General features: G+C 36.1%; 1 protein-coding gene across 2 annotated transcripts in view; it reads left to right on the top strand.

Moving 5' to 3' along the window:
- PHYHIPL (phytanoyl-CoA 2-hydroxylase interacting protein like) overlaps positions 1-14,808 on the top strand; it is a 68,175-nt gene that overhangs the window by 37,738 nt on the left and 15,629 nt on the right. For both annotated transcript variants that reach the window (XM_072424120.1, XM_072424119.1), the window contains exon 2: positions 6,228-6,424. In XM_072424120.1, coding sequence (XP_072280221.1) covers positions 6,260-6,424 — 165 coding nt within the window. In that variant the 5' untranslated portion in view covers positions 6,228-6,259. The remainder of the gene's footprint in view (positions 1-6,227; positions 6,425-14,808) is intronic.

The following is a 14,808-nucleotide window of genomic DNA, read 5'->3' as shown; positions in this document are numbered from 1 at the left end:
CCCTTCATTGCCCAAATAATCACATCTCTTTGACATTATCCCATACCATGCAGAACCATTTTTCCAAAAGGTTGCTGAAAGCCCACCCACAATTTAGAGGGCCACACTGCAAAGGTAGCTCCAACTACTGTGAGAGCAGGAAATAGCATATGGTAATCACCTTATTCTTCATCCCCTAGGGAAAATGAGACGTTATTGTGGTGGAGGTTGTACCCACTGCACGGATATATTTTTTAAATTGTTGTACACAGAGTTTCAATATAATTGCCAGGGTCTTGGCATGACACCGGGGGAGAATGTCAAGGCCCTTTAAACTGTGTGGTCCTAGGATACATAGAGTTCCTCAGAGGCACAGACACTAATTTATAGGCATGTGCTTTGATGCAACACTGTTACCTTCTTTTCCCTCATTTGTGAATGTTTTTAGCCTGGCAGTGGCTTATAGTCTCAGCACCTGATAGGCACATAGACCTGCACACTTCTCTTGCAATCAGACATTACTCTATGTTTGATGTATAGGTTCCTGACTGCTGATTTTTGAAGGGAACACTCCTAGCTAATGCAATAAACTCCCTTTTATACCAGATACCTTTTTGAGGCTAATACTGGAGTTTTTAATAGTCCTGCTCATCACAGAATGAAGTAAGGATCATCTGACTATAGGAAGATGAAAAAATGTTGAAATAATAAATATTAATAATAAAATGTTATTTGTATTTGTAGTAATTTAGTTTCAATATATATTTACAATCCATTTTTTAAATTATGAACTAAAACATGTGAAGAGATAAATAATGATAACCTTAAAAGTCTCTAATAAAACATTGAATAAATGGAGTAATTTATATAAATTGCATAATCTGGTTCTCAGTGATCAGAACTGCAAAGATTACCGGATTACTGAAACAAAATAACAGTTGGATGTTTTAGGATTTAGCATCAATGACTGGCACCAAGAGGATTAAACTTTTCTCCAAAGACTAAAAAATAAATAAATTAAAGCTATAGTTAATATGTCACAGTGCCATATACACCTACACATTATGTGATATTTAATATAGATGGTATTGCACTTGGTATACTGTTTTGTGTCAGTGTTGCAGAATTAGACTTTCCAGACTTGGTAAAATTATGAAGGTTGAGTAGGTGGGATATAAAGGGAATATATTTCAAGTTTTTTTGTATAAACTCTCTACTTTTTCTCTACAAATACATGAACAAATCAGGCTTATAAACAGTCTAGTAAAGTTTATATTATTACAATATAGTACTGTAGAATTCTCATTTTCCAAATTTGTGTTTTACAACAGAATTTATTACTTCAGCAAAAGTTTTTAAAAAATGACTTATAAAATAAGAAATATTGTATGGTATTGACTGTGAAATCCATGCAGTGCTTTTCAAGATCATATGGAAGAATTGTGGTATTTTTCTTTGCAATACTTTTACAGTGTGTTGCATGATGTCCCCAATCCCACTGGTGCTATTATGGGCTGCTAAATAATTAAAGATCTTCATTTCTGGTGGCTGTACTTGTGGAATGTTAAGGCCCCTTTCAGTCTTATAGCACATTCAACTGTGCGCCCAACTTCTCCTTTTCAACGGTATGGGAACAGTTGTAAATCACATTTTGCAGGTGTTTGCATGTGGTTGCTTTTGGGTTGAGGCATGGTTCCTGGATTTCACTGGAGGAAGAACCTCATGCCCACTGCAAATGTAAAGGAAACGTGTGCAAACACATTGATCAGCTGTGCAGTTTGCTGGATCATAGCAGAAGTTTGCCTCAGGGCTACACAGAAACATTGCCATGTCATCTACTGCTGCTGGGCCTTGACACTTGTTCTCTTCAGATAGTTCACCTAGTTTGTGTCTTTTGTGTTCAAAAACTAGTTGCAGCTGTGGTACCTTATGTTGTAGTGAGCACGTTATCACATTTGATGCCAATGCCAGAAGGTTCCACCTGAAATGGACTCATCTTGACTCACAGTAGCAATAGACCTATTTAAAATAACATGCATTGGACCCCTGAGAACAAGAAAGAAAGAGATGACGTTATTTTGTGATATGAGTGTGATGTTTAGTCTACACAGACTGTTTCCCATTTGTTCCAATGGGCCAGTCCACATCAGAGCGTTTTCTTGATGGCCTATAAAGAAATAACATTGTGCAGCACTTGGAAAGTGTTAAAACGCCTCCCCAAAACCCTCCAAACTACCTATTAAAACAAATGAGTGTTGTGGGGGCATTTGGGAGGCATTATCCCCTATTCTACTTATTATTTTATATCTTATTATTATACTGCATCAAAATGTGATGGGCCAAACCTAAACTTTTTTTGTGACCGGAGAACTGATCTAAGCGATAGAAGTCCCACCCTTGTCCGCCATATATTTCAGATTCTTTGCTAGGACTGAAAACATTTTTACTGTTGTCACTCAAGACAAGCAAATTGTTTACTAATTCCTAACTCTTATTAGATTTACATTTGAATACACAGATCCTCTTAAATTTATTCCAATTCTGATTACCAAACAAGAGGTGGAGCAGATTTAAATGGTGTACTCATCCCTGGCTCTGTCCATAATGCTAGCCTAACCTTTTCTTTGTAATACAGTTTGTTCTGATTAGTCAAGCACTTTTACATGTAATGCAACTTATTGTTGTGCAAAGATTCTGAACTTCTTTAAAAATGTGCAGTGAAGCAGATCCATTTTTTCAATAACATACTTTCCTGGCGGAATTAAATTAGCCATCTGTTGTCAGAAACCTCCAGCAGTATTTAAATGAGCTGTCTGCTCTTCTATTGACAAATCTTGATTATTTTGTCTTTGCTGATTGCAAAAGAAAAGAGACAAGTGAAGGCAAGGAATATCCCAGCCAGTGTGCAGCTCCTGAATACTCCTACACAGACATGGGTCTATAGCACAAGCATTTAAAGCAATTTAAATAGCCCTTTATGTAGAGTTTTTCTTGTATATTTAGAAAACTTTAACAGACTCAAAAAAATTAAACCTTGCTACATCTTCAACTTAGCAGGTTTGTCGAAAGCTGTGATATATATAGCTGGCAAGAGTTCTAAGAATTGTGAGAAAATCCTGAAAATGCGTGATACTTGAGATTCTTTAAAACTCCATCTGTCTCTGCTTTTTCTTTGTCAAGGGGTTTAGGGTTACTTTACATACTTTGCTTGGGCACCGGTTTTTATAAGGCATTTATATACCTATACCAAGGGTACGGCAAGATAACCATAATGTGTTCTGCTTTTCATTTTCATAGCCATAATAATGTTCAATTTAGACAAGTACAGTGTGGGTTTTAATGAAAAGGGTATTAAATAAAAAAAACACCATAATTATGTGTGCTTATGGAAGCATATACATTAAACATGGCTCTAGTATCAGGTGGCAAGGAGCTGAAACTCTTTACAGATGTGTGTTAATTTGTTTTACTAACAGTTATATTTAATAAATGATAGTCTGCCTGGGGCAGCTCATTGTAGACAGGTGCAGCAAGTACAGAGCTGCAGAAAGTTGCCATGGCATGATAGTAGTCAGGTTATTTTCCTGGTTTATAGCCATGGCTATATAACTAAATATGTAGCTGACCATTGCAAACCTAAACAAAATTTTTTTTTAAGTAGTGGTAGTACTGATTTAAATGACATTTGTAAGATACATATAATGCCCAGTACAGTTATATTTTTCCTCAATTGCACACATTCTGAATGATGTAGTAAGTTTGATTTGTAAAAAAATATACCTTTTTATAAACAAATATTGTTGTGAGATTGTATTTGGATTAATAGATTTCATTGCCACTCCTGATGATTAGACTGAGAATCCATGAAATGTTTAGAGAAATTACTACAATGATATTGAAAATGTACAGCTACATGTTCTTTTTTGGAAGACCTTTGCTGAGATCTACATGTTTGGAGATATGTTTTTAACTTTTTTTGTTGAAATAAAGTATTACTGTCATTTTAATATGTTTGTCGGGTATGATAGGATATGGCTTTAAAGTCCATAGGCTTCCTTTTTCATGTTTGTAATGATAGACATTGTGGGATGTGGCATCATTATATGGTGACAATTCATCATTGTGACATCACAAATGTAAATACAGGCATGAAACAATGTAACTATGGTTTTCTAAAAATAAAAGTAACATAATGTAATGTAAACACAAAGGGGAATAAAGAACATGATAATGCAAACAAATATAAGCATGTGAAAACACATTTTTATGCTGCCCAGACGCAACCAACATAACATCAAGCCTAAATATTGATTTTTTAGGTATAATGGGGCAAGATCTGGTTTGGTTTTCTTATGATCTTTTTCTGGGTAGTAGAAATTTTTCTTAATTTCTCTTCTCTGAAGTCCAAAGTACACAGACAGAAGACACACAAAAGTTGCAACTCTTAACTCTGCCCATATGCCTTTGAATATATTTTTTTCCCTAGCTTTTTGTCTTCAGTGATAGCAATTACTTAGATTAGAATCTTGGTCAAGTCTTTCCAGTGGGAAGAAGAAAGACTAAAAACTTTGACAAGGCTCCAACCCTTCTCCACTCTGACCCATTCTTCAGACTTGGGTTAGGATACAATAATGCAAAGCTATTTAAGAATGCAAATATAAGTCTTTGCACTCTTAGGGTTATATTTATAAGACAAGGAATAAAACTTTTCCTTGTGGGAATCTTCCAGGTCCATGTGTTTAAATGTCAGTAATTAGTTTTCACTAGGTAATGTTTGAGGGGATGTCTGATTCCTTGTATAATAAATGGAGTCCTTAAAGTACTATAAAACACATTTCGAGTATTTTGAGACTGAATATTTAGATTATGCCTAAAGTTAATTGAGTTTTGTTCTCTTCAAAGTTGAAAAAATATAATGTCATCAATCACTTTTAAAGAAGACAGCTAGTTATTTTGTAACGTGCCAATAAACTGTCACTATTACAGTAGGAGATGGAACCGTGACACTGTTAAGAGAATAGTCAAAGAGGGAACAAGCAGACCAGTGTGCAAGTCCTGTGTAGACCCATTGAAGATGATATTATGGCTCCATTGTAGAATTGTCTGCAGCATTCCAAGTCTGAGAATATCCGAGAACTGCGCTAAGAATATCCAAGATACTCATGCCTGCAGATATAATGTTCATACAGCTTTTCGAACAAGCAGATTATTGAATGGCATTTAAAAATGGCATTCAAGAAAAAGTATTTCCTGTGGTACAGTCATATAGCACATAGATTTGGTGTATGAACATACAAATTCCGAGATTAAGTCTGCATCCTATATTTAGATCCAAAGGCACTTTCTTTGACATCTGCATCTTTTATTAGGTTCTACTTAGAGTTAATGTACAGCATATACACTGATCATTCAAAACATTACCCACTGGCTAGAAAGGTGAATAAGATTGATTTTTCATGTCACATTGCCACCTGTTAAGGCTGGGATATATTATGCAGGAAGGTAACAGGTAATTCTTAAAGGTGATGTGTTAGAAGCAGGAAAAATAAGCACATGTTAGGACCTGAGCGACACTGACAAGGACCTAATTATGATGGCTCAATGACTAGACTAGAGCATTTCTGAAACAGCCAGTATTGTGTAGTGTTTCTGCTACTCAATGGTTAGTGGAATGAGAATGTCAATGAGAAGTGATAGGGTGATAGGTGCCCAAGGTTCATGGCGGTAAGAGATGGTAGATGAGTATCTGAAAGGCTTCAGGGTTTACCTGAACAGAATTCTAGGTACAGTTTTTAAGTACTATTGGATTTTGTAATGAATTAGCTGAATTTTAAATTTGGTAAGGTTTGATTTACTTAAGGGGGTATTTGGTAAAATGAAGTGGTACATTTTATGGAATGTTTCTTGCAGGAGAATTAACTGAAGAACAAAAAACTTGAGAAAATCTAATGGAATAGAGACAAAAAGGGTAATTTAGCTGCTTCAAATGACAAAGAATAGGGGAAGCATTTTGCCTTGTGCTATCTACAGAAAAGTAAAAAGCGACAGTTGGCTCTCCAGCTCTAAATGGGGTATAAAAGTTTAAATCTTATGTATGACACTGGATAGTTAGGCTATTTCTCTTCTGACAGGCTGTCGAGCTCCACTGTGCAATAAAATGTAATTTAGTATGTTTAAGATGATGAGTTGTTTGGCCTCCTGGCTAGATACATTTAGACATCCTGAATAATAACATGTTTTGTTTGCAGGGAATAAATCGCAAGACAGAGGCATTGCAGAGATGGAAGAGCTGCCCGTCCCTCAGAAGATTAAGATAAGTAACATCACATGCGACTCCTTCAAGATATCCTGGGATATGGATTCTAAGGCCAAGGAACGGATTACGCATTATTTTATTGACCTGAATAAGAACGAGAACAAGAACTCCAACAAGTTTAAACATAAGGTAAAACATTGTTCTCTTTGTTTTTCAATGGAAAATTACATTCTAATGTGTTGCCACCAGAATACCCCCAGAAATACCAGATGGTAATTAGTGGGTAATCTAACCTGCCAATGTCTATACCTGTGCTTCTCAACCAGGGTTCCTGCAGGGGTTTCTAGGGGTTCCTGGACTAATGACTAATTTGTACCCCTCAGGTCAGTCACCACTGACACTGATTATCTTTTTTGCTATCTGTAAGAATGACATTCTTCCTGCTGGCCAGCAATGTAAGAATCATTCTTTCCACTGACTACCACACTAATATACTGTGAGTTGTGGATATTGCTATTGTCAGGTGTTCCGTAAGACCTGAAAGTTATTCCAAAAAGTTCATCTGGTTTAAAAAGTTTGAGAAAGGCTAGTTTATATAACACGTGTAAACATTTTTGCATGTGTCATAATAGTGCAATTTGTTCATTTCATGCTTTATTTGCAAGAAAAATAATAACATTTATTACAATTCTGCATTAGATGCACATTTTATTTAATTAAAATTCTGAATTAAAGAAATCTAGTGTTTGCGAAAACACCATACCTCTGCATTACTAAAATTACAAGCAGTGTTATCAGCCCTGGCCATTCCACCTATGCAGGGCACTTTCTTCTCTATGTATGTGGGGGGCAAGATGGACATGCATTGCGGAGATGTACTGAATAAATTTGTTTGTTTATAGCCCAGACATTTTACCTATTCTTTGTGGTGCTGACCTCCAGCAGTCCTCTCCTGTAAGATAACTACGGGACTAGATTCTTTATATCTGTAGTAAACGATGTAGTAATTAGGTTGTTTATGATTATTAAGTGATGGCTCCTATAAAACAGTTGGGAATTTATTATTTTTCCATGTGACTTTTTCACTTATGTTAGTTTTTCTGTCTGTCTTTAGCGAGTGAACCAATATTGGGAAAACGGCAGATTAAAGTAGGAGTTTATTGGAAGAGGCTAGACTTGTAATTTCCCTATCCCTATCCCAGCATCCTGGTATATTGCATCTTTGAGGCAGAATTGTTACTTATGGGGTGACCATGCACAGGCATCTCCATTTTAGTCATTGTTCCTCACCACAAAATTTACAAACGTGATTGGTGCATTGATTTATTGACTGATGTGTGATATCTATTGATGTTAATAGGAAATGTTTAGAGAAATGTTTGGAGCCTGGTGTGTGCTTCTGTGGGTTTCACAGCCTGTCTGTACAATCTGCCATCAACAAATATTACTTCTCCATCTGACTCTGCATAATTCAGTCACATACACAAATATGGATGGGTGATTTATATGCCAAGGCTGCTAAATTTATGATGCTGTAGACAGATTGAAGAGTAATATGAAGTTTGCAATTTCTACATTCTATGCATCCTAGATGAGTGTCAATCTGCCCTTTCATTGGTGTGCCAGCTACTAGATAGACATCAGGGATCAGGGATCCCAAAAACATGTTTTTGATTGCAGCATGGTCATGTGAGGAAGTTCTAGAGTACCTTAATACCACAAGTTACCTATAGATGATAGACTGAATTTGAAATTAATCATGCCATGTTGATGGATTCTCATCCAAACTCTATTGCTCCTGTACGGTACTTACAATACTGAAGGTGTCTAATTCATAATTAGATCTACTTGGTTGTCTAAGGATGGAAATAAAAGCTTTACAGGAAGCATAAATATGCATATACATATACCTTGGTTTGAGGAATAATAACTTGCAGTAACACAAATGTGACTATCTATTATTAGTTGAATTTCTGCACAGTTTAGTCTGCAAAGCAGTTTTAAAATTCACATGGATTCTTGCTCAGGTGGAGTTAAAAAAACAGCTGGGCGATTGATGTAAATCTCAGAGGGTGTTGCTGTATTCACAATTTGCTCTTGTGACACCCAGCTAAAAACCACAAAGTGATGACTGTAAATGTCAAGCAAGGTCTGACTGAGAGAATGACGCTCAGACCTCTAAAGTTAGTGATGTGTGAGGATATTGGTTTGTTCACACAGGTCTTAAAATGTGTCAAAAGGAATCTCAGATTCTGAATAACAGACTTTTCCCTGGCCTTAGGGACTGGCAGTCTGATCTCTGGGAGAACAATTATGTAGTAAGTAAGACAAATTGAATTATTCCAAGGCTGTGATGACATGTTTGGGTGTGTAGACCTGTTTGTGCAGAAAGCGATCTCTTGATGTAGGTGACATCATGTGCACCTTACTATTGTTTGGCTTGACACCCATTATTGCAGTGATTTGTGCTTGTAAATCAAGCTTGACTACTCCTGTACTTACCTTCTGAGCAGCTGCTGTACAAGTCCGTTCAAGTCCTAAGCTATCTAAGAAGAAGGTATTGTTTCCTGTTTTCTTCCCAAAAAACATATTTGTTTACATGATAGCTTTATGCAACACTAAAACCAAAAGTGGAATAAATGGAAATTAAGGAAATTAAGCATAATTCAGACGACATCCGGGTTCTGTAAGTCCTAAACAACTTAAAAGCCCTTACAGACTGAACAACTTCATATAAGTAGTTAGTGATTAGTATACTATAATGTTCAGTGTTCATTCACAGTCATTAAAAAAGTGCACCTGACCTATGTTTATTACAAATTCATTATGGCTCCTTTTAAAAAGTAAAATTTAATAATTTAATAATATAAAGACCTTCACTAGGTAAGGCTATGTACAAACATTAGACTTTTGTAGTTGGAAATGTTCTTTCACAATCCTTTCCAACAACAAAAGACAGAAAGATGAATGAAAGAGTGCTGTACATACAATGCCGCTCTGTTTTATGGAAAGGGGAGGGGAAAGAACTAGTGAACAGCACCCTACTCTCCTCCCTTCACGTCCAATGTGGTCTTTCCACTTCTGCCATTTGTGGATCTGCCAAGTAGGATCCATGAACGACAAGAGACGGCCGATGTACACGTCAGATTCCAGAACATGCCCTAAGGAGGGAATCATCTAACGTGTGTACGTAGCCTCATTCCAATCTCTCTTTACTCTGTATGTTTGTGATTCTAAAAAAATAGAATCCTAGTTAGATTGCAAATTATCAACACAATTATATGTTTGGTTGTTTTTTTCTCTTCATATATATCCGTTTTCAGAGTTTGATCCATTGATATTCTACTGATGTCTACATGTACATAGACTCAATTCACTAACATGTAACAATCCTTATTTTTATCCATGTGAATAGAATAGTTAGCTGTCATTGGTTGTCATCTGTAAAGATGCTGGTTGTTATTGATAATGATACTTCTCGCCTTGTGGGCCTGGATCATTCTGTAAACAATTGTTCATAATCACATAAGTGCTGCAAATGTGATCGTAGACTGTAATGGCAACAATTGATTTTCAAATGATCGTTGCAGAAATCATCAGGTGCAAATTTTAGTGACCGACAATGGAAATTCAAAGCCCTTAGTGCATGTCCATACAGTTCTGACCACATTTCTGCAAAGTAAAGGGGCAGAAATTCAGCCCTTGTAAGTCTTGGAACTAATGTTCCTAGTTCTCTTCTCCATAAATTTTACATGTTTAAAAATGTCCAGATAAGGCAAAAAAAAATAAAAAGAAAGCCCATGTTTGATGCCTCCTTTTAACCTGCTGCCTAGATTTTGGCCCAATTGTGTCCCTGGAGATTCATTAATGAATTGTTGTGGCCTTCAAATACCCTACAGCCTTCATATATAGCATTGGAACTCCGACAAGGGGCCTGATTTATTAAAGCTCTCCAAGGCTGGAGAGAATACACTTTCATCAGTAAAGCTGGGTGATCCAGCAAACCTGAAATAGATCTAGTCCAAGATTGAAAACATTTGCTAGGAAATACGTTTGAAAATGTACATTCCAGGTTTGCTGGATCACCCAGCTTTACTGATGAAAGTGTCTCCTCTCCAGCCCTGGAGAGCTTTAATAAATCAGGCCCAAGGTCAGAATTAGATTTCCAATAAGGACTTTTCATAATAACAAACAATTATAGAAATAACCTTGTTTTCCTAGTAGTATTATTGTGTTGTAGCTGCCAATTTCCAAAAAAAAAAAACATCATACTTGGGTTTTAGCCAGAAGTACAGTAATTAAAAGAAAGGACATTATTAAAACAAAATTAAATGATGGCTTTAAAATCCAATTCCAACAGTTTATTGTGGGTTTGGGAATGAATACGGCTTGACTTGCTTGTTTGTACAAATAGCTTTCAGCCTACACAGTGAAAAGATGTATGTTTTGTTATGTGGTCATTCATTGTAGACTATATGTCTAGAAATAGTATCGTAAGCCTCAGAAAAACTGCACATTGAGGTTTTTATCTTGGTGCATAATATTCAATCCCGGGCAAACTATATATTTTTGTGAACAAAAATCCAGAAAAAAAGGAGCAAATGAAACTGAGTTATTTTAGTGTGGCAAGGTCAGGTGTTCTCATCAAAATACTAAGATGAAAAAATAAGAACACAATTTTATCATATCAGAGCATTTTAAACAAAACATGACAAAATTGTAACATAAAAACAATAAACGTAACATATAGGATTAAGTTGTGTTCTTAGTTTTTCTTCTTTTTTCTTTTATTGGCAAGTGTATATTCTACTTATTTGTTACAACATTTCTTGATTTTCTTCTGATGAAATGGATGTTGAGGTCTGTGAAATGCGTGAAAAGTGATAATAAAGATTATTGCAGTATGTTTTATAAAAAATATTTTGTTTTTGTTATTGATTTTGTGTAATAAAAAAATTGGATTTTAATAGAATTGTTGGTTTGATCTAAAGCCTAAAAAGTCATTTTTTTAATCAATCTCGGTGAAATTGTACTATAATGGATGTGGGACAGTGTTCTCCCCAGCTCCATTTAGCCAGGTGCTTGGGTGATTACTGCAGAGTTGGGTCACAATAAAAGGGCTGACACCCGCCTACAATTTCTTCCACCTGGCTCAAAAACAAAAAACTGTTGAACACTGTTTGAATTCTATGTGGCAGATAAGATACGTATAATTCATCTCTTTAACCTTTAGATATCACACAGTTATTGGATTTGGTAGTTTTGTTTTGATGGTCATGCAAAGTCCTTTAGTTTTTTGTGTCTTTTATTAAACTTGAAAGCTTGAATGTTGTGGTTTTTAATTCGCCATCCATGGCTAAGAAGTTATCGGTGTTTAAGTTGTGGTTTAAATTAAATGTTTGCCCACTGTAACACCACGGGTGCACATCAATGTGCATTGATGTGCCAAGTTTTGTCAGCTGAGCTTGGAACAGTACTAATGATGTGACTGAATTTAAGTGCTACTGGCAATTGTGTCAGTCTGGCTGAATCAGGCGGTGCAGAATGTGATGTACATCGGTTTGCCCACTTGTAGAAAGACTTGTGCTGTAGAGTGTATGCGTATCTTTAGTATGCATATCAAAAGTATAAAAAGCCTGCAGTAAAAAGTGACCCTCCCACTGTTTAAAAAAAAAACAAAAAAAAACTAGGTAAGCTACCATTGGACATTCTTAGAATGTAATATTTGCATATGCTTTCAGCAAACACAGCGTATAATTATGATAATGGTTAATCGAAAGTTTGAAATGAAACTTCAGATATGATTAATAACCCAGTGACTAGTCATTTCCTAAAGATGAGAGCATGGGGGTATAAAATCCATATTACAGGGCACCTTTGATCTTAACAAAACATTGGTCTCTTGTGCATTGTCCTGATGCTGCTGCCAGCACTAAATATCCCAATAAACTACTTCTCCATAGCAACTAGAAAGATTGATAGATAAAGTTGTTTTTCATCAATGTGCTGTCAGTCAATCGAGATGCAGGAGACAATGGAAACCTAGTGTTTTAGGATAAACATTTAGTGGCTTAATGACAAGAGAAGCACCAAATACTTTTCTATCTTTACTTGGTATTTGCAGCCTGTGCTTAGTCTTTATTGGACATTTATAATTGGATTAATATTTTAAACAAAATAATCTAACACACTTGCACAAGGAACAAACGGTATAAGTATGATTTATTATTAGGAATTCATATACAATCACATTGCTAGAATCTCGTTGGACCCCCTTTTGCCCAAACTTCTTTGCGGCATAGATCCAACAAGGTGCTGAAAACATTCCTCAGAGATTTCGGTCTATATTAGCTCTCTGACATCATGCAGTTGTTGCAATTATGTCAGCTGTATATCTATGATGAGAATCTCCTGTTCCATCACATCCCATATGTGTTCTATTGAATTGAGATCTGCTGACTATGGAGGCCAAGTGAGTACAGTGAACTCATTGTCATGTTCAAGTTTGCGATTATTTGCTTTCTGTGCTATGATGTGTTATCCTGGTGGAAGTTGCCATCAGAAGAGGGGTTTCACTGCGATATAAATGGATGAACATTGTCAGCAACAATACTAATGTATGCTGTGGCAAGAAAAAAATCTCCCAACACCATTGTGTGTGTGTGTGTGTGTGTGTGTGTGTGTGTGTATAATTTTTTTCCTTCGTTCAGGTTTTAGCTTTAAATAATGTGGCGTATACATATCCTGTCAATACTCACATATAGTTTAATTACACCACCTCTTTCATCTGCTGATCTTGCTTGAAAATCATGTATGTATGTATTTTTGCAGTGCTCTCAACATAAATCTATGGCTGTGTACACTAAAAATGATGCATAAAAAATTTCTTTACATTCTCTTTCTTGGTAAACAGGTGTACACAAACCCCGCAGTCCTGAAAACAAGCATGTAGAGAAAGCTTAGCTTTACATTGGGGAATTGAATCATTCAAAAAGCAGTGATTAGAACTTTTTTTCATTTCCTTCTTTACCAAGAAGCACATTCACTAATCCATTTATATTTGACTTGGGGAAGCATAGCACGAAACCATGTTTTCAATATCAGAAGCTGAAAAGCAAATTGGTTATTTCTAAAGAATTTACATATTCCAAGGGCTTCTGATAGAACGTTTAGCCTTTCTTTAATGGGAACAACTACAACCTGTAGCATTCTATTCTTTGTTGTGGTTTCAGTCCTTGCCTGCTATTATTTATGAAGAATAGATCCAAATATAAGCTGATACCATGGAGAGAAATATATAGTAGTTTGCCTGGAGAAATAATTCTTAGCTTTTCTCTAGTTGTACATAATTTGATTTATTCGTGTATGTTTTGTATATAGTAACAGCAGCATCCCCACACTACCCTCAAGGCAGATGATGCAGAGTGTTCGTTCTTCCTGGCCATACATTTGTACAAATAAGACGGTTAAATCCTCAGAGAAGATAATAATGTTTTACCATAGCAAAATATCAATGCAGACAGATCCGAAAAAGACTCCTTCTGGCTAAAGTTTCAAATATTTGTGTTGAGAAAATGCTCCAGACCTAAACAGAATGAAAATTGCTACATTGCTACTTCAATCTACTGCTGAACACATTGCCTAACCATCTACAAAGCTCTGAACCTGCCGCTCTGTACCTTTATGTGGTACATTGCAAATTTAGGAAAACAGCTGCAGTTAAAATCCTGTATCTGGACACGGAACCATACTTCTCTGCCTGAACTGTACTGGCAATTTCAAGGCATAGCCAACAACTGTGTTGTGTTTGTGTATGACTTATCTCAAGAAACATACCTATCCCAATCAAAAGAAAGCAGTCATATCACTAAAACCCCAATAGACATTAGATGATTTAAAAGGCAGACCAATGTTCATGTTGCATTGACAGATGGTAGCATATGTCACTGGATGAAGTCCATCGGAGAGAACAGCATCTGAACAGTTAGGTTTTCCCAATCTGAAAGTATCTGAAGCCTGTTTCTCCCGATGCCCTTCTTTAATTTAAATACAAACCAAGTCATGAAATACAACCTTGCCTGAGATTAGTTGAATCATTTTCACTTACCAGAGCATGTTTAAATGTCTTTGGTGGAATTTTAGCTCAATAGTCATCCCAGGTAGGCATCCTTGATAGGACACATACCCACAATGTTACAATTATAAGCTGTGATCTTTCTTTTATCTTCAGTTTGTATGAATGGTTTTATCTTCAGTGTGTATGAATGGTTTGTACCATATAGTGCATGGTAATCAGAACAAGTATTGTATGCCGTATGATACATACAGCTCTGCTGCACTGTGGATATTGAGTATTCAGCATTACTGAGTATTTAGGTAGAGCTCTGTGTATTGTAATGAAAATTGCCCATTCAGCCATCCCACCAAAAAATATTCCTTCTAAGCCAAAGCAAAAAGCCGTCTCTTGCATAGTGAGGGGAAGTCTTCTCTGGCTGTGTTAGTCAAGGTGAACCATAAGAGAGGCTCCCTCAGCTCTGTACCACCTTTATTTAGTGTCCCAAAATTACCATATA

Source organism: Pyxicephalus adspersus, chromosome 10, assembly GCF_032062135.1.
Source record: "Pyxicephalus adspersus chromosome 10, UCB_Pads_2.0, whole genome shotgun sequence".
Classification (NCBI taxonomy): domain Eukaryota; kingdom Metazoa; phylum Chordata; class Amphibia; order Anura; family Pyxicephalidae; genus Pyxicephalus; species Pyxicephalus adspersus.
This window is presented reverse-complemented; position numbering and strand designations above follow the sequence as displayed.